We start from the raw sequence: 27273 nt of genomic DNA, 5'->3' as shown, positions 1-27273 counted from the left end.
CGGAATTCAGCCGCAGGGGGAATCTAAGTTTCCGAAAGTTCCGAAAAACTATTTCCCTCCAAAAATTCATTTAAAAATTCCCGCCAAAATTCATAAAAACGTTGAAAATGAAGAAAAATGAGTAAAAGGAGTAAAAAATCTTTTTTTTTTGTCAAATATGAAACAATTTTGTGTATTTTTTACATTAAAAAAATAACCAAGTACAAAGAGATAGTCAACAGTGACACAGAAGTCGTCCTAAAAGGGTTCAAATTGGATGGATTTTATGTAAAAAAAATCATCAACTACACTATGCTGTGCGCTAGACTCTCTTCAGGGTTTTCTCAATGTTGCGATATAATTTCGTTGGAATTATCTCAAGGAGGATTTTGTGGTAGTGCTGATGTCCAGAGAGGAGTTTAAACATATGCTTCGCGTAGTTTCGCGTCTCCAGGCTTCCTTCTGTGAGTAAATTCGCCCCGGTGAGGATGACTTTGTCACGCGATTCACGTGTTGTGGTGAAGATCTTCTCAAATCCAGCACTATCCACAACTTTCGTGAGCAACATGGCGGTCGTTGTGCGAACAATGGCATTGGGATGTGTGGCTCCCCGCGTTGTTAGGAGATGAATGACTTTCCCCATTGAGAGATTCTCACACATAAGCTCCAGAGCTTTCGTGGCATCACTCCGGAGGAATTTATTGGTATCCGCCGTTCGATGGAGGAGTGTTGTCACGAGATCATCAGCTTCCTGCTCCAGGGACTTCCGGTGTGTTGTGAAGAATTCTCCAGCTGCCTGACATGCGGCACGTGCCACTTGGGAACGTAGATTGCGCACGTGCTTTGCCAAGATTCCCGCCAAGAGGTGGATTTGCGTATCCACAAGATCAGGATGGTGCCTGATGAGCCTGACAAAGTTCTTCAGTCCAGTCATTGTATTCTCCCAACTAACACTCTCCAATTGATTTAGCGTCAAGGCGAAGGCTTCTTTGGGCTTGTCGAATCGTCTCATGGTCGGAGGGTAGAGTTCCAGGGATTTTGTGCGGCATCCCATGAGATTTGGGGTTGTTTTAAGGGGTGATACCTTACGGGAACGTCTCAAGATTGGAGGTCTAGTAATCTATTGGCAAAAAAAAGAAGATTTTAACAAAGGTTCCACGTTGTGTGTCCAATAATTTACCTTGCTGGGTGCTGATTTGGTCTCTGCAACAAACGGAAGAACTTGCGCTTCAAAGGGACGCTCCACAGCTGATGTAGCATGATCAATCTCATCCACAACACCAACTTCAGATTGCGTACTGCTGGTACTTTTGCTATCTCCATCCTCCAGTTGATTATCCAAATTGGACGATGTGCACGATTCATCCAGTTCATGGCGTTTCTGGAGAACATTCAGTGCCGCCTCCACAGTCTCATCAATATCCGATTGGGCTCCAATGGAATTTGTTGAAATCACCTCAGATTCCATCGGGTGAATGTTCTGCGGGGATGTTGGGCGTGTTTCAGACCCAGATTTTGGTGTTACAGGCTCAGGGAGAAAGGTATCCCGGAGACTCTGACTCGTAGCTGGACGGGATGCACTGTGGCTGGGGCGATGTTCAAGGGAGTGAGCTGATTGAGTTCTTGAGAATGGCATTGCGTCATCTTCAGCAAATCCCTCCTCTTCGGTCTTTAGCTCAAGGCTACCTGTGCTAACAACTCTCGTGGGTGTTGAGTGGGGTGATAAATTGCTGGACTTTCCACCATTTGACGACGTAACACTACCCCCATCCGCCTCTTCGTCTTCCTCTTCGGGTGCGCCTTTAATTGGTGTGGCCAGCTGTTCGGCAGCCACGATGGCCGCTGCTGCCGCAACAACGTCCGGCTGTGCCGCCGTTGAGAAACGACCCACAATTGCTGGGCCTCCTCCATTGACTCCACTTCCGGAAATAGGTCTTTGTTCCCGTTCCACGTGCGCCTGCGTCTCCGTGTGTTGATATTTATTACTGCGAAAAAATGAGGGAATAAGGGAAAACATGGTTTTACAAACCTACATAAATATATTATTATGCTCATATGGAAATTAATAGATTATGTTGATTTTATGTAATTTATGAGATTTTTAGAAAATTAATCTGATTTTGAATAAAGTTAATTTTGATGCCTTTATAACTTTATTCAATTATTTCTATCGAAAAATTCTTCCTTTCGGTTAACCCTTCGTTTACTATGAGAGGTAGGTGATCGACCCCAGAGCTATATTTCGTTTAATTGCGCTTTAGTTCTTAGAGATATAGAACCAAGCTTTTAGAAATAAGTTCCTTGGTTATCTGAGAAGATTGTATAAAAATTTGAGGTCAATCCGATCACCAGGAAAAAAGTTATTAAAAAAAATGTAAGAAGAGGGAATTCAAAAATTGGTGTAACGGTCTTTATTCCAGTTTTCTTCCATTGTCACTATTTGTCTCTTTCTTGAGGATTCTAACCTCAAAAAAATTATTGCAAAAATCATCCAAAAATCCATTGAAAAATTTATTTTTGTGTTCTAAAATGGACAAAAGACTTCTTAGGGAGTACCAAGGAGTCTATTAAAGCTCATTTGAACGAAAGAATTTGCTTTTATATCGAAAAATTCTATGGGGTCGGTCAGCTACCCCAATAGTAATGCGCATAAGTGTTTTGGTCGGTTTTGGTCACAGTATACGGACGGTTAAATAAAAATTTTCTTAAATTTTTTTAGTCCTAATATGGAATTTTTGAATTTTAATTAAACCTTACTTAAACCATAGGCCTTATATTTAGCGACCAAGATATCCTTGAAATATTTAAATTTTGCACTGAAACAAGATTTCAATCGAATTTCAAGGGTTTCTTGGTCTCTGAATAAGGCCCAATCCCAAAATTAAATATAAAATCAAGGTAATAAGGGACCTCGCAATGGAACTTAAATTGGCTTTAAATTTTTCCTTAATTGGTAATGTTAGTTTGTTATCTATTGGTTAAGGATTTTTACTTAAAAGTCCTCTAATTTTAAAAGATGTTTTGTAGAAATTATAAAAAAATTTATTTCGAGTCAGGAAACTCGAAAGAAAAGTGAGAGAAAAAGTTAAAGACTTATTTAATAGATCGTAAATTGCACAAAGTCGTTTATTTTTGTGTTTTATTAGTCCGTTAAGAGCATTATACCTCTTTGAAATTTAATTTAGCGTTTACTAATTACTCAATTCTTAATTAATTGTTGCAATAAATCTATTAATAATATATAATATTGAATTTATTTCACACCAGAAGCTAAAAAATAAATCTTCTAAGACAGGAAAGAAAATCATATTACATTAACCAATAACGGAGGGAAGTCAAGGATATCGTTCTAAGCTCTACAAACAGACTTTCGTGATTGATTTTAGTGCCTTCAACCAACAATTCATATGAATTGTTGATATAAGGCTCGCATGTTTGCTGAATTTTCTTCACAATACATAAAAATGTAAATCACTTTCAAATGGCACTTAATTAATTTATTTTCTCTGCTTCTGATGAATATTTCGTGCTTTACAAACAAAAAGCTCTTGATAGTTAATTACCAACTTTTATTTTTTGCTTTGAAAAGTGTCATTTCGAGCACTTTTAGGCGCAGGATTTTATATTCATTCGAGTTTTTTGAGAAGCACCCCGTCAGCAGTCAAAATATTAAGGTCAGTTCCTTATCAGACCATTAAATTAATTTCCTTTCTGGCGCACACATAAATAAGTAAAGCGACAATAGAGAGAGCTTTCCTCATTCCCCATGAGAGATAATTTAGTTGCTTATTCTTTCGCTTCTTCGTCACGCAGAAATGAGGACTTAACATTGATTTAACCCTGAGCGGGGGTGAAACCTTTCACGTTTGGAGTGGATGTATTTTTCATTCGCCACACTCGGTGGCTTGCAGTCAAAGGTGAAAAATGATTTGGGCATTCAAGGGAAATTGCGAGAAAAGTGAGTGTAGGTGGATTATCTAATACGGTGGAAATTCCGTGAAAAATTGTATGGAGAAGTGGGTCGAATTGTATGGGGAAATGGCCAAGGTTTCTTTCCTTCTTACTCTGTGGCTCGTGTCAATCAATTAAGTCTCATAAAACGCATTACTTTCCCAACAGAAAATAACAGAAAAATATGACATAGAACTCGACAGGTTTTTATTGAAATGATGCTAAATGTTGAAATTAATCGGCAAATAGTTTTAAAGTAAATTTTAATATTAATTTTCATGAATTAGTACGTTGATTTTTTAGAAAATTAACAAATATTCCGTTTTTTAAGCTAGAGATAAGTTTTTCAAACTAGATCTAGGTTAAGTTTCCTTAAACCAGACCTAATTATTTCTATTTTTTTTTGTTATTTAGGCTAGGCATTAGTTTTTCTAGGTTATAAGCTTTATGGCTTTAAAGTTAAGTCAGGCTGAATATGAGTAATATGCATTTGAATGATTTTTTTGATATTCAAAAAATCACCCAAAAATGAGTTTTAAGTTTTTAGCTTTAAAATTTAAAAAAAAACTGATTCTCGGGCTAAAAATCTTAAGTCTCGCCTAAAAATTTTTACACTTGGTTTAAGGAAACCTAAGCATAGTTTAAAAGACTTAGGCCTAGCTTAACAATCTTCGCTTGTTACTATTTAGTGAACAAAAAATTCCTTTAAAATCTTAATGAAATGAAATGAAATCTTAATGTTTAACAATTTCAAAGATTTCTTAGCCACAGAATACGACACATTATTTAGAATAATAGTAAATATTTCTAACCACTGCATTACAGAACCGAAAATTAAAGAAAATTCAACGTAGATCGTTTTCAATCATTTTTTTCTCATTATTCATTAAAATAATACACCAAGAAAAATCTACAAGTTTCTTATTCAAAATAATTTAAGTTTTCATTTGGATTCTTCAAATACAGCCTTGAATCATTTCTCTTCAAACTAAAACAGAATTAAAGTGTTTTGAGCTTGAGTGAAAGTTGAGCTTAAAAGAATTTTTAAAATAGGAATTAATAATAAGTATTAAATTGTTAATAGAATTGAAAAAATATTTTCAAAAGCTTTTAGACGAAAATTTTTGGATTTCTGGGTACATATTGATTTTTTTTCTTTTTAAAGAAAAAACAAATTGTGAGCACACTGCAAAATTCCCTCGGCAGCAAAACCTCGTGAGTGAATTGGGAATCGATTAAATGGACATACGGTTCAGTGGCGATATAGATGGGAATAACTGGGGTGCCATTATTGGTGTCATCTTGGGGTTCTTCTTTATCACTTTGCTGTTCAGATAGGGGGCAACTGTGCGGTTGATCGTCATCCTGGCATCGTGGCTGGACAACAATTACATTTTCTGCGTGCGAATGATTATTCTGAGATGATGTTTGTCGCCAAAAATCATTCCACGATTGTAGAATCTCTTCAACTTGCTCCTTGGCACTATTTAACTTTTCACGCGAGTGCTTTCGCACCTTTGCAATTGCCTCATTTTTCACGGGTGCATCGCAGCAGAAACAAGTCGATGGCACCATTATAGCACTTGCATCATTTGTTGAATTTTTTAAAAAAGGTATTTTTGGCGGTAAACCTTCCCAGCTCTCTTTTAGAGCACTTGGAATGGGATATCCAACAACCTCTTTGCCATTGTTCTAATGTAGAAGTTAGGTGTACCAAAGTACAAGAACTTTCTATTCTATATGTTTCACAACAAATCACTCGCGATGGGTAATTCGCACCGTCTCACTGCTGGACACAGACTAAAGTGTCTGCAGGCGAAAGAAGCCTTCCGTGGCCGAGGTCTATGAGTTTCCACGGGACGTCCATTAACACTAAAAATCCAGCTACGTCACAATGTATAGCCGCGAAACACTCGCGTCGCGGCGTTTGTTGTGTAAATGGGGAATTTCTATGGAAATTGGCTTCGCGACGACTTCCCACCCGCGGCAGTTGGGGGGTGAGAATGTTTTCACCCTTCTTACTGTGCCTGCGCGTGCTCTCACACAACTCTCATTCTCAATTTTTACATTTTCCTACTCAATACTGTTTTCGCAAATACTCAATGGTTTTTTTTAAGTGAAAAAAATTCCACCCACGTTCTTTTCTTAAAAATATATAAAAGTCTTAAATAAAAATGAATATTTTACCATTTTTTCAATATTTTTTTCACTTACCTACTTAATGGAATTCAGGCACTATTCTAAATGGACTAAATGTGTACGGAGGGAAAAGGAGTGTGGTATTTACTTGCTCAACATCAATAAAAATGGTAATTCAAATAAGTCCATTTTCCCATCAATAAACCACCCAAAAAGGTGCGCGCAACAAGAGTAGAAAAAAAGGACCGATAACAGGACGCTTGCGAGTAAATAATTCATTTTATAGCATTTTCTCACATACCACCGCAATGGAGTTTCTCGTGAATATTTATTAAATTCGAATTTTCTCTGTGGGAAACTGTGAAAGAGCTTGAGGACTTTGCGTTACCACCGACACTATTTTTAACTATAGGTACCTATACCTTTTTTCCTCACACCATTAAGTCTCGCTACAACTAAAAATCCAAGATTAATTAAGGCGATAAGCACATACATTCAGTCGTAGAAATAACAATTCCAGAAAACTTTTTCTGTGCTAAACATATCTGGGAAAAATCAGTGCTTTTTCGCACTTTTCACCATACTTTCGTACTTTTTATGTATTCCATAAAAATGAACTAAAGTGCTGAAGTAAAATTACAGAATAAATTATGCAGGATTAGTTTCCATTACCTACTTATTATTAGTTGGTATACCACAATCGTGGCATACCAAGTATTGTAATCGTCGGAAAAACCGACCACCTCAGATCGGGCTCAAACTTGGTATGAGCATGTTTTAGACAACCCACATTACGAAAGTGGTGGTGGAAAATTTTTGATCCGGCCGGCCGGCCTGCCGGCCGGCCGGTGCGCCAAACTTTGCCTTATAGCTCAAGAACGGTAAGAGATAGAGACTTCCGGTTTGAAGTTTTCTATAGAAATGTGGGTGTAAATTTTCATTTTTTCGCATTTTCAAAATCCAAGATGGCCGCCGTCCGCCATTTTGAAATACCGTCGACCAGTTCCCTTATAGCTAGAGGTCTGAAATTTTAGTATGTTGTAGAGCTCAGTGAGACGTTTTCATCAACAATTCATACTTGAAAATCGGTCAAGCGGTTTAGCAAATATGGCGGTCTAAAGCAAAAAGTGTTTTTTCGATATAACTCGAGAACGGCTTGACCGATTTTGACCACCTTGGTATCAAATGAAAGGTTTCGATAAGCCCTACAACTGTCTAGAACATTTCAAGTTCCAAAAACAACCGCAAGAGGCGTTAAAAACAAAAACAAAAATTGCCTAACTTTAAGGGGCAATATCTCCGAATCCCCATCATAGATTTCTTTTAAATTTTGATATGTCGTAGCCTGACTCAATATCTTTCATCAGTCCAAAAATGAAGAAAATCTATGTCGCCGTTTAGAAGATATAGCCTTTTGAAAAATTCATGAATTTGAAAAGTTCTAAGAGTCATATCTCTTGAACGGATTGTCCGATTTTGCTCAATTTGGTATCAAATTAAAGGTTTTGCAATTCTCTACAACTTTCTGGAACATCAGAAACCTCTAAAACAATTCCTTGAGGACAAAAAGTCCAAAAAACTGTTTTGGTAGAACAAAAATCCGCAATTTTGTGTTCTGGAGGTGACCTTGAAATGTATCGAAATATATGTCAGATTATAGCTTATTTCAATACCTTTCCAAAACTAGTCAATAAATTTCTGTATGTGCAATAGAACTTGAGATATAACCATTTTTGTCTTTCGAATTGATGAATTTCATAAAAAAAAAATCACCTTTGCCTACTAATACTACTTAAAAATTAAATTATAACGCATAGACTGACCCATCCGCGTTGTGGTATACCAACTCTTATAACTGGACGCGTTATGATTGACTTTCATTCAACCATCACTGAATAAAAATGAAATGAACTCAAAAAGAAAGTTTAATATCATTCTAAAATTTTACACCGCAAAAAAGTTTTGTTTCATATATGATAAAAAGTCAATTGAATTAAATTACAAGGAGGCATTAAACTCCATTTGAATTTAGGATAATGAACTTTTCGTGCGTGTGTGGTGATTGTAGTGTAATCTGTCTAATTTAGGAATTGAATCGTATGATTTCAAAGCTCATAAAAGTCGCAATGTCGTCGTACCAATAAAAAAGCTCAAAAATAGAATTGTTAATATATAGGTACAAATTGCAGTGATTTTTTTTTCGAAGGACGAGATCACGAAAAATTTACCTAAATACATAAATTTTTGTTTATATTTAGGCCTATTTTTGTGAATATTCAATGAATATCAAACGAATCACATTTATATCTTGAGCTTTACTCTAATAATAGATAGAACACTCAAAGAACAAATAATTTAAGATATTTGTTTCAAAGTTAAGGAAAAGATTGATATGCTTGATATGTTTAGGCAAGAAGAAAGGAAGATGAATGATAAATTCATAAAGAATTATGAAACTTAGGGGAACGTGGCCCAATTTCGACCTCCAAAGGTCCGCGCAGAATGTGAAAATAAATGGTATAAAACAAAAAGCAATATTCTTAAAAATTGTACCGTTTTAAAGCCCATTTAATGCTCTTTTTACTCCCATAGCGTGCTACATTTAAAGTTTTATAGGTTTGTAGTAATGGCGGATTGAAAAAGGTCGAAGGAGGTCGGAATTGGGCCACGTTCCCCTACTCAAAATAGAAAATTTATTTTATAAGGGATTTATTAAGGGATGGTCCAAAAAACAACGGAAACTTCATTAACATGCGAAATATTAACACATAATTGTATTTAAAAAAAATGAAAATATCAAATTTTATCCATGTTTTCCCAGCACACCTTCAGCAGCCACCACGCGGTCCGTGGCGGTCATGGGTGGCCCCTGTGGCGCCACCAGACAGCCACCACACGGTCAGGTGACATACAAATGGGGAATAAATCGTGACCGGTCACTGTGACGTCCCCTCTGTGGATGGCTCGTGGCTACGGCGCAAGCATCCAGAAAAATTTCCCACAAAAATATCCCAAAAATATTCGTTAAAAATATATTTCTACAACATACATAGAGGGCATGGCGATGGTATATTCCCTCATGAAATATACAATAATATGTCAAAGAATTATCATAACTTTGTAATCAGATTTTCGGGGTATCAACCATTCAGAAATAAATGCGATATCCACTTTACGTCTTGAAATTTAATGAATAATCTCAAAATGCGGGTCCTAAATGTAATTTTATTAATTAAATGATTTAAAATTGATGATTTTTGGGGTAAAATAATAAAATTGCAAAAAATTGATCAAAACCTAAACTAAACCCTTTTAGAAGGGTCTTGACATTGTTTTATGCCAATAAATGTCCAGGATTATAAAGAAAATAAGATTATTTGTAATGATATTTTTCCACGTGCTTCATATGGGCTAAATAGGAAACCATTGCAAACATTATTCTCGTAGGCTTACGTAAAATAGATAGCTATTGCAAAGACTAAAAACTGAAAATACGCTGTTTTCGAGACTTAAAATAATATGAATTTTCTGCAAACAAAATGAATTCATATATTTTACTGTGCGTCTGGAAAGTTTAAGAGTTTTTTTTGGAAAACATTTGGGTATTTCCAATATTAACATATGCATTGATGCCCAAGTGCTGCTCGAATTGCTACCTGGAGCATAATCTTTTAGTTTTCCCTACTAAGCCTTTCGGCAGTACAATACCATAAAACCAATTTATTACCTGCAATTGTCTCAACTAAAGGAAAATACTTACAGTAATATTTGTGTTAAAATTTTTACCTAAATTCATACCTAAGGTTAAGATTGAAAATTACGTTTAACCTGATATTTAGTAGGTGCGGTAAAACATATTTTTTTCTCTCTTGAACGTACTTAAATATCGATTGAGTGGTTTTTATTTTAAAGATAATTTATTTTCTGACTAAAAAAATGAATAACTATGATTTTTGGTTTGAACGATCACAAAAAATATAATTAGTAATTAAAGAGAGCATTGATAAAATGGAATTAAAAACGCGAAAAATTTAATAAAGTATCTTCGGATAATTTTTAATTATTTAAATTAATGTAAAAGCATATTTTAATTCAAAAATATAAAAATATTTTTTTCTAATATTTTTATTTTAAACTCATTTGGCATTGATCTCCCGGAGAATCATTGATCTTGTGAGTGAGAAGCATCGCTGTGACGTCATGCACTTCTTAGGATCGCTGTGGCCGTGTGGTGACCGCGTAGTGGCCGTCCACGTGGTTCGCGCACCGCTTGCGGATATATATTTGTTTCACTTTTCTATCCTTGTCTCCCTAATGCGTTTTGGGTCTATCACCAAGTAATCTTCTCTAATAAGTAAGAAGAGTATAGGAATATGACGTTTATGTGCCTCTCTTTCACACAAAAATATCTCAACATAACTAGCGCCGCGGTGGTGGCTCAAAAAATTATTTTGGGAAATTTCCCAAAGTAGGAGCCACAGGGCGGCCACGAACCAAAAAAAAAGGGGACCCCCTGTGACTTTACTTTTGTGGCTGATTAAAAAAAAAATTTTTTCTTTATATTTTAGATAAAATGATATTTATCAGTTGTTATCAACATACTAAAGATGCCCAGATATTTTATTTTCAAGAAAAAGCTAAAAAACTGCTAATATTCCACATAAATTGTAAACGTCTCGTCCCCGCTGTGGCTGCTCTGGGACCCTCTCGTGGCCGTTTTTACAAAAATGTTTAATTCTCTTAAAATTCTATACTTTTCCGATTGATATCGATTTTTAAGTAATCTCTATTTGAAATTATAAAGTTTCTGTTACATTAAATTGGGGTTAAATACGTGAAATACGATTTTCAAGATTCATTGAATTCTGCATGGTCACAATTTGCAACCATTCGTGGGTCCCCTGTGGCCGCCAATTTCGGTCACGGCAAAAACTGAAAGAGCCACGAATTGGGACTGTCTGGTGGCGCTACTGTGGATCCCCGTAGCAGCCACAGGAGCCACAGCCACAAGAGGCTAGCTGGGTTGCCAATAATTTACAAATAATTTTTCATATTTTTTTTTTTAAATTGACTCAAAAATAATCAATAAATATCCTTAAGTTTCCATAATTCGCGGACCATCCCAGGACCATACCTACCTAGTGTGATTATTTTGAGTCTGGTGCTCTTGCACAACATTGAGCCGCTCTGGTACACTAAATCTCTTAGTGAGTGCAGATTTCTCCAATGTAGGATGAGTCACTGGACGATGAGATTCTGCTAAGGCGCTCTGACTATTCGGAGTACCTGAAAAGCAAAGCAATGAATTAAACGAATAAAGAGAAATTAATTTTCTTTTAAAAATTACCTTGAGGATCGGTCATCGTTCCATTCCTTGTGTTGGGGATTCTTATGAAAGAAACGCGATTGCTCAGGCCAGTATAGGGGTTATCCACTACGCCCCGTGCACTACTTTCACCAAGTTTTCCACTGTCCATTGCGGGAAATCTATCAACAGATGTCAGAGAAAAATGACCATGAATGATGTGACGACACAGATGCTTGGCCTAATTTTAGATGCACTTTGAAAAAATCAATTGCAATCTTTTCAATTATTAATTTCCTTCACTTCTACTTCTTTGCACACCAAGGAAGAAATGTAGCACTATTTAAGAGGTTAAATAGCCTAATAAATTATTTAATATTTAAGAAGATTTTTTTTTGCCGAAATGAGAGTAGGAAATTTTTTTTTATTTGCTGCTACGTTGATTTTTATTAAATTTAAGTGTTTTTTGGAAATATTGTTAAATTTGAATACGAGAACAGTAAAATAAATCGAATTAATTCAAGCTTCTTATGAGAAAAGCGCGATGAAATTGAATATTGCTCGATTTAGTGCATTCGGTCATAAATATGCCTCCAATGCTTTCTTAAATATAGACTATATCTATCTATGTAAATTGGGGTCACGTTATTTTGGGAACTCTTCAGGAACAAAATGGCTAAAATGTGAGAATTTCAAATAATTTTTTTGAGCACAAAAATTTATTTTCTAAATCAAAAGTACTTAATTCTTATCAGTATTTGGCCATTTAACAAGACTGCAAGCAAATTTCGCATTTTTTTGGTTTCAAAATTGGCTTGAAAATCACTCTTGAGAGTCTCCGAGTTTCATCTGTCAGAATTATTGCGTAAAACCACCAAATATATAACATGCCTCTCATTGTGTTCACGTGTGATTAAATTGTTAACTAAGAATTTCCTAAAAGTAATCTATTGAGGAAAATTGCTTGCCTTTCATTAATGCTACAGATAAGAATTTGTGAAAACTGATTTCATTAGCCTCACTCTCTCGTAAACTCTAATAACCCTTGTAAATACTCCTTCCTGTTTTCGCTTTTTTGTTGAAATCTTTGGTTTTAAAAAATTTTTAAGTCAAACAAAAAACTAAATTGTACGTTATTTGCTACCCTTAGGATTGAGTGCTTATCGATTTATTCTTCTAAGAATTTCAATGTTTTCTCAATTTGTGTGTTTTTACTGGGAGAACATCGATATGTAATTTTCAAGAAATTATATTGACCACCCCCATCCATCTCTATTCAGATTTAAGGGGGGTCTCTTTTGAGAGCTGGTGAAATTAAATGTTTTTATTTTTCTTAGAGTTTTTCTTAAACTTGGTTTTCAAGCGTTAGTCACATTTAAAGACTTATTATTGAAGAGTAAGAAAATCATTTTCCGCCATCTTAGGTGCGACGCCATCTTGAGATTTTCCTCAAAACACAAAGGTAGGTTTTCCTCAGGATCTACTGGATGGATTTTGATGGGGTAAAAAGCAAATGAAAGAGGAAATACTATTTCAGATTTTGATGTACCAGAATTTTGAATTTCCATCCTGGGGCTGAGAAAAGTGAAAAAATGTGACTTTTGTTCAGATATTTTTGACGTTTTTCCACTTTTCTCAGCCCCAGAATGGAAATTCAAAATTCTAGTACATCAAAATCTGCATTAGTCTTTCTTCTTTCATTTGCTTTTTACCCCATCAAAATCCATCCAGTAGATCCTGAGAAAAACCTACCTTTGTGTTTTAGGTCAGTTCTGTGGAAAAATCGGAAAATCACAAGATGGCGTCGGACCTAAAATGGCGAAAAGTGATTTTCTTACACTTCAATAATTAGGCTACAAATATAATCTAACCAATTTTCCCAAGAGACCCCCCTTAATAAGAAAATTGCGTTTTGATTTATGAAAATTATAAAGAACAAGTAGAGAAATGCATGAAAGCTTTTCCTGAAATTTCCTAAACCTTTTTACCTCGAAGCTACTGGTAATTTTGAAGGTCGACTAAGTTCCATAAAATCCATCGTTGTCTGAGATGTTCGGTTGGATACATTCGCACTTCCTGCCACAGTTGCCTTCGAAAGTTCAGGGAAAGAGTGTGCTTGTAGGTTTTGTGATTGATAATGATGTGATCGAAATCCACCTGAAATTCGCAAAAATAAATTATTATTTCGTCTATTTATTTACAAATTCTCTAAAAGTCCTTGATTTCCTAACCATTTGATATTGGTGGCATTTGCTGATGGACAGGAATTGCTGTAGCTACGATAAATTGGTTATTTCTATGATCGTCCTGTAAAAGAGAGATTGGTAAAAAAAAATCAATAAATGCTATTCCACCAATTCATACATATTTATATTTAAAACCACCCAACTGGGGTGATTTCTTGGGGGATGGGTGGCAATGGTGAAAAAATTTTATTCACATTTTAGCTATTTTATTATTGTATGACGCGACGGACACATGAATTTCACGACAAATAACCTCATAAATATTAATTTATTTTATGGAAAAGCATTTACATTTCTACACTATTCAATAAATGGTTTAGACAAGGTCTTATATAAAGTAGAATAACCCCCTTAAACTTACAGCTGATTGAAGATTATACGACCAAGGTCGAATTTTTTATTTGGTAGCTTAATAGAATGTTTAATAAATCAAATAAATTTCAACTATATAGTACAATTATTCTTAAACTTGTTCTTTAAACTTACAAGATAACGATTTAGGGATACAGGGGTGTATCCTGTAATCCGACACACTAACAGATTAACGTACATAATTTTTTTTTTAACTTTTATCCTTTCTTAAGAAATAAATTCGGAAAGATTTAACTTTTAAACAAATTTGAACGCAAAAAAGAAGCACAAAAAGTTACAAAACAGCTGTGAAGTAGCAAAACAACATAGGACTGTGGCTCACGTTCGACTAATCTTCAAATTCAGCTCACGAGGAAATTTATTTAATTCACGAAACCGTGCACATTGCATGATCGATACCATTCTTCTATGTACAACCACGTAATTTGTTTATGTGCCTTACGCTACATATATACAACTGAATTCCACTCCTTTTTCCCACTTTTTCTATGTGAGCGTGATAACCCCCAACCTCTAGTAATCAAATGAACAAAAGGATGGGTCATAAATTGATAATGAAATCGTATTGAAGAGCTTTCGCCACATCAGTGGCCACGAGGTAAAATATTTGATTGATTTCTGAAAGTCTTTTGACCCTTTTTGACATATCTAACGCACTGGTTTCAAAATGTTGATTTAATAAATGAAGATTTTTCTTTAAATTGTTCTAATAAAAGAAAATATGAAGATTTAATTTTTCATACAATAATCTAGAAGAGTGTAAAATCTTTTGGAATTGTCATTATTTTGTACAATTTTGTTTAATAAATTTTAGGAAAATATTCATTTGAAAATATATTACTTTATATTGTTGGAAGAACATCATGTTTAAAAAAAAAGAAAATTATTTCCTTATCATAGAATATTTTAAAAGGGTCATAATTAGATTATCCTCTTCTAAAATTAATATTAAAATTTTTCATTCAAAACTAAATGTTACCTCCTTCTTTAAGGATTCAATTGACGAACAAACTTTAAAGTACCACAAAAAATTGTCTATTCACACAAAAAAGGAAAAGAGGGGCAAAAAACTTTAAATTTTTGGTATTAAGTATATAGTGGAGAGTATTACTTCCTTCTAGACCAAAAAAAAGTCCGACAAACCTTAAGAGAATTACCATAAAATGTAAATTATGTCAATGTACACACCTTGAGCCTTGAAGATCCGCTGTCGAAAGTACTATTTTGGGTGTCTTGATGTGCCTTCCCCCCAACACCACTCACATTCTCTTGGGACATTTTCATGCGACGCGCCAGAAAGTAGTTCATCTGTGTTGATCCCTCGACGATTGACCTAGAAAAGAAAAGTATAGAAGATAAATAATATATGGTACACCTCTTAAATTAAATTCCAAACACATATTGGTAATGTATGTATGTATATAATTGATAGGTAGATCAATTTGCACAGAAAATGGGGTTCATCCCCTTTGGGTGCTCTACTAATAGTGGATCGATGAACTTTCATGCGAGAATGGGGTGTGAGTGATTTTTAATGATTAGATTGAATATGCAGCAAGGTGTGGACAATTACCGATTGCCTGAGTCATCGAGTAAGCTGGACTGAGATTGAGTTTTTTGTAGTCTCTTCTTGATTGATGTGGGTGATACGGAACCCACTCCTGATGTTATCCATTCAATATCCGCGCCGAAAATTGAAAAATTCGCCTGAGGACTCGGTAGTTTGAGGCCATACTGCACAGATCCATCTGTCCGAATCATTGGAAGTTGCTTCCTGGATAATCTTGCTTTCACAGCAGCACTCAGGGCATTCCCGTCAGTTCTCGTGGCTGCTATTCTATTCACCACATCCATGACAACCTTTGGGGAACTTATTTGTCCCAGAACTGCTAAAACATCCAGGGCACCCTAAAAAAAAAGAGGACAATTCAAGTGTTATCAAGTTCACTTCATAAATTTAAAACATCTCTTACCTGACGAACCCTCTTTTTTGGATCGATGGCTGCTTGAGTGGCTCGCATCACGCACGTGGCTACATCGAAGTAGGTGCTTGGGAATGTCATGAGGGCATACAGTACCATTTGAAGGGCATTCTCTCGAAACTGTGAAAATGTAAATACAAGTGATTGATTAAATTACTCAAATTCTTGTGAAGAAAATATTGCAAACATCCGACATGGCAGATTCCATTAACTATTAATAAAATTTTACTCAAGAAAATGAATAAATGGGGAAAGAAAATATAAGGGAAAATGCGAATTTAGCTACCTCACAGGGGCGTCACTAGGGAGGGTGTTGAGGCCTTTAAAAAAAACTCCTAAATGTTCAAAAAGTTTAGGCTTCGTTTAGACGTTAAAAGAAATTATTTTCATGCAACAGATTTGTTTAAAAAATCAAAAATGGGAACATTTAAACGTAGGAATAAAAAAAAGATGGCATAAAACGAAAACTATTTAAGAAACGTCAAACGTTAGAAAAAAAACTTCAATCGTAGGAAGATAAAATTCAAATGTTGCAAAAGAAACTTCAAACGTTAGAAAAGAAACTTCAAACAGTTCTTTTCTAACGTTTGAAGTTTCTTTTGCAACATTTGAATTTTATCTTCCTACGATTGAAGTTTTTTTTTCTAACGTTTGACGTTTCTTAAATAGTTTTCGTTTTATGCCATCTGTTTTTTATTCCTACGTTTAAATGTTCCCATTTTTGATTTTTTAAACAAATTCCCAAACAAAGACACAATTGACCACTGAGGATGACGCACAGAAGACGCACAGAAGCGTCGAAAGCTTTGGCCCCCCAAAATTGAAAGGATGTGTTTGGGTTGACCTACCGTCCCTTGGCTGACGCAATCGGAAGGAATTTTCCTAGAACATCAAAAACCTAAACTTTTTGAACATTTAGGAGTTTTTTTTAAACAGTTAAAAAAAACTTCAGTTTTAAGAGAATAATGTTTCAACGTTAGAAGAAAACCTTCAAATATTGGAAAAGAATCGTCCAATTTTATAAACAAAAAAATACTTCAAAAGTATGTCAAATGATAGCGAAAAAAAGCGTTTGACGTTAAAACGAACGTTAGAATTTAAAATTAACATCAAAATTATGTTTAAAAAAATGTCAAACATTTACAAAAAAAATCTTCAGGCGTTTAATAATTTATTTTCAACGTCTTTCAAATTAAAATGAAAAAAAAATAACCCATAAATAAATTTCTGACTACATCACTGCATACTGACAAAAAATAAGTTTCACAAAAATATCTTTCGCGTATTTTAAAATATTAAAATTTCTCATTTAAAATTCAACATGAAAATAGAAATCAGCCACACGCATTGTCTGCAAAAAACTTTTGAACTTTTGCCAAGAATTTCGCGATATAATTTGCACAAAGCTCTTCGGAGAGCGTTATATTTTGGCACACCCCGGGGTGGCTTTAATTTGATGGGCATCATGCAATTCATCAACGTCGCGAAGGGTCGTGGGAAAAAGCTTCACCTTTGAACTTCTGGCGGTTAGAAATTCGTCCGAAAGAAGACGAAGCACAATGGCTGCTGGTGGTAGTCTCTGCATTAATGCTTTTGCCACACTATTCCCCGTTGCACCACCTTGCCGGCAGAGCCCCATCACAATTTGCCCCGTGCGATTTTCAAGATTTTCCAAGGGGAGCCGTGAGATGAGATTCACGAGAATTCGTCGCTTATCTTCGCAAACATCTGGATGACGTTCTGAAGAGAGTAGAGTCCGTAGTAGGGAATCCAAATACGGTTGAACTGCAGCCAAATTCTCAGTTGACCGCAGAGCATCCTCCAATTTGTACAGAGCTCGTGAACGAAGACGCCAATCCTTAATGAAAAAATAATCAATAAAAATCTATTTTTTGCATAACAAAAAAAGCCTGAAATTTTGTATACCCTTCCATTTTTTATTCAAGTGTTGAGGGTGTTTCAATTTATGGTATAACGATATTTCGTCATAAAACTAGCACGCTATATCAATTTTCGTGTCTTATTGCATGTTTCAGATTTAAATAAATTCCCATCATAGAGGATGACTTCCTCCTTTTTCGGTTCCTGCAAAATGTCATTGTCCTTCTTCTATGTACATTTTGTATATGAACTGTACGTTGAATGTTCGATGGTTTGAATATGAATTATTCAATTACAAGTTTGACTAATTTTTGTCTTTTTGTCCACGTTTCATCAACCTATGACACCAGGAATATCAATCCTATAGGTCATTTCCATTTTCTTTCTTCATGTTGCAAGGGTTCAATGAATTTCTTGCTATTACACTTTTTACTAAATAAAAGGATTTTTGATAGGAAATTGTCTTTTAAAATTTTATAAAAAGACTTCTTACGCACTTGGTGATTACCCAACAAACACAAGAATACAAAATTTAATTTTTGCAATGTTCTAAAGGTTCTAATCTACGTCAAAATAACAGCAATAATTTGTGGGAGTCAAAACGCGGGATCTGACCTTTAGAAAATACTCTTTTATTATTTCTGCGACGTTTCGGAGTTTTATTTCTCCTTCCTCAGGCCTGCAAATACATTATGGACAATTTCTTTATATAACTTTCTAATTTTCTTTAACACTTTGAACTATTTTTTAAAAATTAATTGAAAATACATATGACTGTAATAGGAGATATTTATTTCCGTGTTTCTCATATTTTAATGATATATTTCCAAAGTAAAAAAGCATAAAGTTACATAATTTAGTTAAACGTGTTGTAAGTAAGTAAAATAAGTAAAAGTATTATGAAAAAGTGTGGAAAAACGATAAGGTTTCACGCTTGTGGCAATTAAAATCATATTTGTCGGTCTCTCTTCTATATAAGTTCTGGCGGCCGGCAATTTCCCTGGCTTTCACCCACCCTTCTTCCTTTCCACGACATATCTTGTGTATCATTACGTAAGGGCAATGTTGAATGATATAAATTTCGTGATTGCGATGAATTATAAACAATGGTGAGTGAAAAGTAGGACACCTCTATACTAAATGGACCATTTAAAGAGCCCCATTTTCCCCACGAATGCCATTTCACGTGATTTCCTTCTACCCCATAATACTTTCAAGGCACACGATGGTATTATTTAATTTTTATGGTGTTGATTGTTTATACGATGAATACGGCAAATAAATAATAATGGGGACCAGAACAAGCACCAAAGAAAGAGTTTTTTGGACTGGCGAAAATAAAAAAGAGAAAAGTATGTCAATTTCATCATAGATTTTCTAGTTGAAATGTGCTGAACTTTGGAGTAATTTGTGAAGGTATTTAAAGATTTTGCTGAAATATATTTTACTGAAATTAGTGTGAGGGAGCTTGGTTGATTCACGTGGATGAGGAAGGATGTATAATAAAACGTCCAACCCCAATAGTGCCGGTATTGATTGAAGTGTATGGTGTTCTCATAAATGACCCACTTACATGGTAAATTTCATATTTTTGAATATTTACTCATAAACGCTATAACGATAACACCCCTCTTTCCCCCCATAAAAATTATTTGTAGGGGAGAATTGTATAAAACGTATAAAAATTACCACATCTCAACAGTTTTTGGTTCATTTTTGATATGAAAAATAAACAATAAGTATAGAAACGATTTTTTTTATTATTTAAAAGGGGTTTAGTCACTGATGTATTGAAAAATCCTCATTTGACATACAATATGGAAACAATTAGTTGGTATACCACAATCGTGGCATACCAAGTATTGTAATCGTAGGAAAAACCGACCCCCTCAAAAGAAGACCCCCTGAAAAGTTCTAAGAGTCATATCTCTTGAACGGATTGTCCGATTTTGCTCAATTTGGTATCAAATTAAAGGTTTTGCAATTCTCTACAACTTTCTGGAACATCAGAAACCTCTAAAACCATTCCTTGAGGACAAAAAGTCCAAAAACCGGTTTTGGTAGAACAAAAATCCGCAATTTTGTGTTCTGGAGGTGACCTTGAAATGTATCGAAATATATGTCAGATTATAGCTTATTTCAATACCTTTCCAAAACTAGTCAAGAAATTTCTGTGTGTGCAATAGAACTTGAGATATAACCATTTTTGTCTTTCGAATTGATGAATTTCATAAAAAAAATCAACTTTGCCTACTAATACTACTTAAAAATTAAATTACAACGCATAGACTGACCCATCCGCGTTGTGGTATACCAACTCTAATAACTGGACGCGTTATGATTGACTTTATCTTATAAAAATATCAAAAAGAATAATTAAACTCTAAATAAATGTCTTATTTTCCACTAAAATGAGCTGAGAAACGCCGACAGAGAATTGCTGAAAATGCAAACAGCTGCATCATAAATATTTTTTCACAGAATCATCTTTCCCTCAAAAGGTGACAAAAATCATGAAAGTGACGTCATTTGTTTTTTACATTTTTGGTTGAATTCTTCACGGCTTTTCTTAACTGATTTCAGTGGAAAATAGAAAGTTTATTTGCTGATTTTTTATTCTTTTTAGATCTTCTACAAAATAAACCTTGTCCTGATTGTTTTCCTAATTAGTCATTTTTCTATACATCAGTGAATAAACTCCTTTAATATAAAAAGAAAGATATTAAAGAAAACAAATTTGCAAATTTATACCTACATCCCATATATATATTTTAGTAAAACATTTTCTCCGCAATTATTTTTTCTTTATTCGTATACGTGGGAAAACCTGGCAAATCTTCACTTTGGAGATGTTTATTTTATTACACATATACGTACGTGTTTGAGGGTGTTTCTCTACTTCCGTTTCGTTACACATAAAGTACATACCTTCCTTATACATATTTCATCATAAACCACAATGACTTGCTAGGAAAAATTATTGACTTCCACTGAAAATTATCATTTTTTCTTTTTATCAAGTTTTTTTTCTGCCTTATCTTGTTTTTCACAGCATTTCGTGCACGAGAAGCCGCAACTGCATAATTTCAGTGTATTACACATTTTTTCCTTTACTTAGCGTTGGCAAATTTTATTGACCTTTTAACCCCACCCAGTGTTACAAGTGTATTGCACTTCTGAACAAATAAGCAATAAATAAGAAGTTCTTTCAATGAGAATTCTTTTTCTAAGGAAATTAATTTACATTGTTTGTTAAAATGGGTAGTAAAAGTCACAGTGTACTACTTATTTTTACATACATTGTATATATAATATATAGCGAAGAAAAATGAAAAATTAAAGAAACGAAAAACTGCAACAATAAGGTGCAAAGTTGGATGATGGGGTGGGGAATTAAATGTTGTATGAAAGGAAATGGGGAGCGAATAAGTCAAAAAGCAAAAGTCTGAACTTATGACTTTTGTGTGCTAAACCCCACCATATGAGAATCGATAAAAATCTAATTAAGTACACTCAAAAAGGCAATTGTATGGGGTTTCATATTTTTCCCATGATCCCCCACCCCTTGGCAAAAACACCCTCAATCGTGTAGACTGTACAGGAGACTCCATAACTTAGGGTTTGACTTCATTGCGTTCCGTCTTGACCTCATTGAAGGTTTTTTCTTTCGTTTTTTTTTTGGAATGGAATTCTCTTTTGAATATTTTTTTTTTTTTATTTTAGATAGGTGGGTTTTATGTAATATTTCGTGAGTCGAATTAGAAAGAGGTGATGGTCAAAATTGTGCCTCATCTCAAGGTAAATTAACTGCAGAAGGTCATACCTTCCATATAAAAAATATCCTCTGCGGAAGATCAATTCGTCTCTTGCCACTTGAGCACGTCTTTTGCTTGACACTCACTTCCGGAAGGGGTGGTAATTTTCGTGGTATTCTAGATGGTGTCACATTAGCTTTTTTACTATTCAACGCAAACATTTAGATTGTCTCACACACGATACGCGTACTGTCTAAGGGTGGAGGAGGACAACGTCTTAATTAACTCCGCATTATTTAAGGTTCTTCCATTATAGTTTGAGGGATTATTTGTGATTATCCTTGTATAATTAATGCTTGAACACTAAGCAAAATGAAGGATGATAATTTATGGACGAAGACCAAAACCATACTGAAGCATTGCGGTGAAAATTATTGGCTTTTCACCTGGCCAAAAAAGTGAAAAGCTCGCGGAAGAAGACAACAATAGAATACTAAGCTAATTTGTGAATGAAGGTTCTTCATTGTTCATCATACTTCCGCCACTCAAGAAAAAAAAAAGTGCGCGCAAAAACATTCCTCCTTCAGTGGTGTTGAAGGAAAAATTGCAAGAATCATTGCTTGCGGAAAATTGCCACGGGGTATTCCTTCGAGTCATGTAGGGAAATTGGGTCTCGTCCACTTCCAGCTATGCGGGGGGTTTTCTTACTGTGTCACCGGGTCCCCAATTAAAAGTGGGAAACACAGGTTACTGTTGAGTGCCTTCAACAGGACGAAAATCGCGTGCAAGTACCTGATTTTTCAGGTACAACTTGGGAAAATTAGAAAGGGTGATTATGGCCCTTATGGCCGCATGACGCTTTCTCGCGGCGACCACATTCACTGTTATACTTTTATCGCTTGTCGGGAGATTCAAGATATGTGGATTTAGGTCAGGTGGTTTCTCGTATATCACTACCGGTTCAACTATAGAGAAGAAATCTGACTTTCTTATAAGGAAAATCTCGTTGTGGTATGTCTTATGAATGGAACCAAGTCATTCTTCGTCTCAAATGCCTCGGAATTCTTTCTATTGAAAGAAATAATTTTTTCAATTCTTTTTCTTAACAATTTCTACGCATTAGAAAATCCGCCAAATAATTTTTAAAGCAATAAAACCTATTTTAGATTGATGAAATTAATTCATAATGCTGAAAAGCTCTGATTTATGTATTCAAGACACTAACTTTGCAATTTACCTTGTCTATATAACGATTTCCTTTTTTTATCAAGGGGTGTTTATCTGGCGAATATTTTGGTGTTTTTGACGAATTATCGAATATTTCAGAAGATTTTAATATTTTAAGTATTTTAATTATAAATATTCCTTGATAAAAACCGAATAAAAACCTAAAAACGAATTTAGTACCTTTCGACTTGAATTTGTCTTTTTTGGGCTTGAATTAAATATTTTTTAGCTGTGATTCTTTCTTCAAAGAAGCACAGCTTCTGTGTACACTCTAAAATGCAAAGTCGTCAGATCGGGGTGAAACTTGGGATGAGCACGAATTAGGGTCCCCACATTCCAAAAAACGTATGCGCCAAAAATTGGTCCGGCCGGCCGTCCGGCCGTCCGGCCGGCCGGAGTATAACGCTAAATTGCGAGAGAACGGTGATAGATAGAGACTTGCGGTCAACGGCAAAGTTCATATATCGTGTGGAAGACATCCGATTATGATGTCAAATCCAACCCCCCACCCTCGCATCCGCCATTTTGAATAACCTCAAAATTTTGTTTTCGCTATATCTCAGCCGCTATTATAGCTAGAGGGCTGAAATTTTGATATGTTGTAGGGGCCATCAAGACCTTTCCAACGATACCTCATTTTCGAAAATCGGTCAAGCCGTTTAGTCAATATGGCCGCCACAATTTTTCATCGAAAATCGACCATAACTCGAAAACGCCTTGACCGATTTTGATCAACCCGGGGTCAAATGAAAGATCTCAACAAACCCTACAACTCTCTAGAACATCCGAAGTTTCAAAAGTGACCGCTAGGGGGCCAAAAATCAAAAACAAAATTTTCGATGAGTTTTCGATGAATATCTCGAGCACGGCTTTATAGAATTGCTTCATTTTTTGATATATTATAGTTGACTATAATATCTTTCATCATGCCAAAAATGAAGAAAATCTATGTAGCCGTTCCGGAGATATCGCGTTTTAAAGTTAACATGTCATATCTTGAGTTGCATAAGACCAACGCCCCGCGAAGCGGGGCGTTTTATATATACATATATAAAAGTAAAAGTAAAGTAAAATATATATATAAATGTATAGATATATACATATAAAAATGCAAAGATAAATATATATAAACTGCAAAGATAAAAAAATTAAATATAGCATGGATGGAACAGTATAAAGCGAAAGAACGGTAAGTAAAACTTACAGGCTGTGATTCATTCTTTGTCAGTGAAATGTGAAATTGACGGAAAATTGAGGATGGGCAAATTTTGAGGAAGGCTTTCTCGCGTACCGAATCACAGCCAACGCCCACGATTAAGGCTTCTCACAAAATTTCTGCGCGTTGGCTGTGATTCGGTGCGCGAGAAAGCCTTCCTCAAAATTTTCCCATCCTCAATTTTCCGTCAATTTCACATTTCACTGACAAAGAATGAATCACAGCCTGTAAGTTTTACTTACCGTTCTTTCGCTTTATACTGTTCCATCCATGCTATATTTAATTTTTTTATCTTTTTTTTTAGGAATTTGCTTCTTAATCTGAGCCGGTTTAGAACTAAAACCCAATATTTTGATTTCTTAATAATTAATAAGATTTCTTAATAATTTCGTTCAGATAAACACCCATTGTCTCTTATCCCTTCATCATATTTTAAATCTACAAAAAAAACCTATAAATAATTCAAACTTACCCCGCTTTTGAGTTCTTTATAAACGGCTTCATCGACGAGATTCAAATCTTCCCATGTCTTGGAATTCTTCTGATCACCCTCATCTTTCGATGGGCTATTCATATCGAATTCCTTCACATTTCCACTTTGCCCATCTTCAGAATTGTCTCGACTTCTTGCGGGGACAGGTGAAACTAGGGGGCTCCTCTGAAGATTGTGCATTACCTCAATTGCCCTATGCTCTGTTCGGGGGCTCAAGAGGTCACTCGCGGAACTAAATCTTCTAGCTTGGTGTCTGGGGGATGCAGATTTGTGTCTCATACTCCTATTTAGCCTATCTGGAGAAAAATCCTTATCCAAGGGAAATGTTTGATAAGTGGGAGAATCGATTTTCATGATTGTAGCTGTTCTTGGACGCTGTAGTGTGGGTTTTGTGTTATCATTGGGAATGTTTATGCTGAGATGGTTCGATGTTGTTGATGAAACATTTGAATTGGTTGATTTGAAACTCTGAGGGGTGGACCTTCCTGATGAGGGTGGTGTGGCAATAGTCATAACTATGGGACGAATTTGGTCATCTCCATCACTTTGAGTTACATTATCGCTATCTGGTGTACGCATCTTGACTACTTCACCCCCAAAATGAACCCTTCGCGGAGTACGGCGGGCTTCAGATTCAAAATCATCCACAACAATGGGGGATGGTGGTTCAACTTTTGGTGGAGACTTTGGGGCAACAATTGTTACCTCATCGTCACTTTCTTCACAATTTGAGGGATTTTCCGTGGAGGCTTCCATTGAAGATGGGTCTGCTTCGAGAATTCTCATTGTTACAGCAGTATCCTGATTAATCTTTATCTCAGTTTCCATGATTACTTTTGCTGGTGGCAGATCCTCCACCGGGATTTCTTCCATGTTGCAATTTTTCACTTCACCACAGCATCCACTGTCATCGGTAGCTGTAGATTTTCCAGGACTTATAGCCGTCATGTGATTTGTCGTGACTTTCCATTGAACTTCCTGAGATTCCGCGCTACCACTACTGCATTCGCTCGATGGAGCTTTTGGGGTATGCTTCCATGAGGAGCTTTTGCTCTCAGTACTCGATGGAATGTGGAGATCAATGCCAGAATCTCTGGATGTTGGCTCCGTGAGTTTGTAGACACTGCAGAGAAGCTCAAAATTCCTCCGAGCACTATGGGGCATTGCATCGTAAAAATCCTCCATGCCAACGAAATCTCTTATTTTTAGGAGAATCTTTAGGGCTACCTCTTGGAATGTTATCTGAACGGTTTTCTCAAGAAGTGCCTCCACGGCTGAGCGAAGAATGTGGTACCTTTTGGGTGTTGGTTGTGTTGCTTGCACAAGAGCCGGCAGCGAGAGCATTGTCCCTACGGTGAGACGTCCTCCAAATGGGTCTTCATGAGGGTGTTCCATGCCCAAATCAATAATCTCAAGGAGAACCGTCTCGGGCATTGCTGATTCCGAGATATACACCCTCAGGGCATCCAGAGCACCCTTCCTCACGGCTGGAGCTGAATGTCCGAGATTTTCCACGAGAACTCCCATAAGGGGGGACACATGCAAGTCAGCTCGCTGCCCAAGAACCAAAAGGACATCCACAAGAACCCTCAGAGCATGCTGCCGAACTTGCCACTCTGGATCACTGAGACGCTCATTGAATTCCCCAAAAAGTTCAGTAACACTGAGATTTGCCGGGAGGTGCCCTGTGCGAATGATGTGCTCCCACAGGGGTGTTAACTGAATGACATTGAGGACTCTGCTGTGACTACGTTGCTCATCCAATCCACCACTACTCAATCTTCTTGAATGAAATTTGGCAGATCCTGGATACTTGTGATCCAAGTAGTGACTATTCTCCGACGAATTTTGTGATTGTTGATGGAGGAATCCATTGGAGGAGGCTGGTTTGCGCGAAAAGACACGCCGAAAGAACATTTTCAAAGCACTTTTATTTAAAAGTTAATCATCCTTTTGAACAAAAGGAATATACACAAAGGAAAGCCAAAAGCACAGAAGGAGGCACGCGACCGAAGACGGTTTCTTTATGTTAAATTCTACCGATCCCTTAAGCTTCCAACTCGTTACTGTTGGACACTTCTCACCAACTGTGCGACCAAGGAGCTTGCAAACACTTCCACGGTACTTTTGTGTTGTTCTCTCTTGGTTTCCATGCGCACAGTGCTGGACAAATTGTGAAAAGAGTCCTTACCCTTTCCCACCCAAGGCGTGGAAATGAATTAAAAAGATGTAACATTATTTTCTACAAAACGGTTCATATTTTATAATAAATAATTAATAAAAAAAAATATTTTTCTCTTTTTTTAAAGAAAATAAAATAATCAACTTACTTTCCTAAATTTTTTCAATAAAGTTCTATCCATCACACCTTAGTTAGGTACAAAGTAATGTATAAGTTTCAGAACTTATCTTCATTTTCTTTGCTCTCTGTAGTAAAGCACGGCCAGTGGCGAATTAAGGAGGAGTGTTTGGGGACGTTTAAATACATTTCTTTTAAAAGGATAACAGAGATATTCTAAAACTCTATTAATTTTTATAAAATTCAGTTTTTTAGATCTCTTATTTTAACCCTTTCGCGATTTTTGGGTCATAGGTAGACTAAAACGGGAAACATTAGACTTTCCCGAATTTAAATGAATTTTATTATTTACATTAGTTAGAAATATGTTGAATTAACGAAAATTAAGCCAACAAATCTTTCTGAGTGAGAAACAAATAATTTTAAAA

At 35.6% G+C, this 27273-nt stretch overlaps 1 protein-coding gene across 1 annotated transcript; it reads right to left on the bottom strand.

Moving 5' to 3' along the window:
- Positions 1 to 140: 140 nt before the first annotated feature.
- Positions 141 to 26463, bottom strand: LOC129791270 (uncharacterized). Its single transcript, XM_055829340.1, has 11 exons — positions 24526 to 26463; positions 17485 to 17832; positions 15966 to 16094; positions 15566 to 15900; positions 15181 to 15325; positions 13606 to 13681; positions 13363 to 13531; positions 11417 to 11556; positions 11208 to 11355; positions 1160 to 1964; positions 141 to 1099 (listed from the first exon to the last, which is right to left on the bottom strand). The coding sequence occupies exons 1-11, from the start codon at positions 26461 to 26463 to the stop codon at positions 302 to 304; spliced, it is 5031 nt and encodes a 1676-aa protein (XP_055685315.1). The 3' UTR covers positions 141 to 301.
- Positions 26464 to 27273: the final 810 nt, after the last annotated feature.

Source organism: Lutzomyia longipalpis, chromosome 2 (genome assembly GCF_024334085.1).
Source record: "Lutzomyia longipalpis isolate SR_M1_2022 chromosome 2, ASM2433408v1".
Taxonomy (NCBI): domain Eukaryota; kingdom Metazoa; phylum Arthropoda; class Insecta; order Diptera; family Psychodidae; genus Lutzomyia; species Lutzomyia longipalpis.
The sequence above is the reverse complement of the archived record's forward strand: the minus strand, read 5'-3'. Positions and strand labels throughout refer to the sequence as shown.

What these genes read in the sequence shown, in the direction of transcription:
- LOC129791270 (XM_055829340.1), bottom strand. Translation starts at nt 26,463, where the DNA reads ATGTTCTTTCGGCGTGTCTTTTCGCGCAAACCAGCCTCCTCCAATGGA. An exon ending in CAAAAAAGAGGGTTCGTCAG is followed by an intron (nt 15,901 to 15,965) that starts GTAAGAGATGTT and finishes CTTTTTTTTTAG; the next exon opens with GGTGCCCTGGATGTTTTAGC. An exon ending in ACTCAAAATAATCACACTAG is followed by an intron (nt 1,965 to 11,207) that starts GTAGGTATGGTC and finishes ATTTTTTCGCAG; the next exon opens with TAATAAATATCAACACACGG.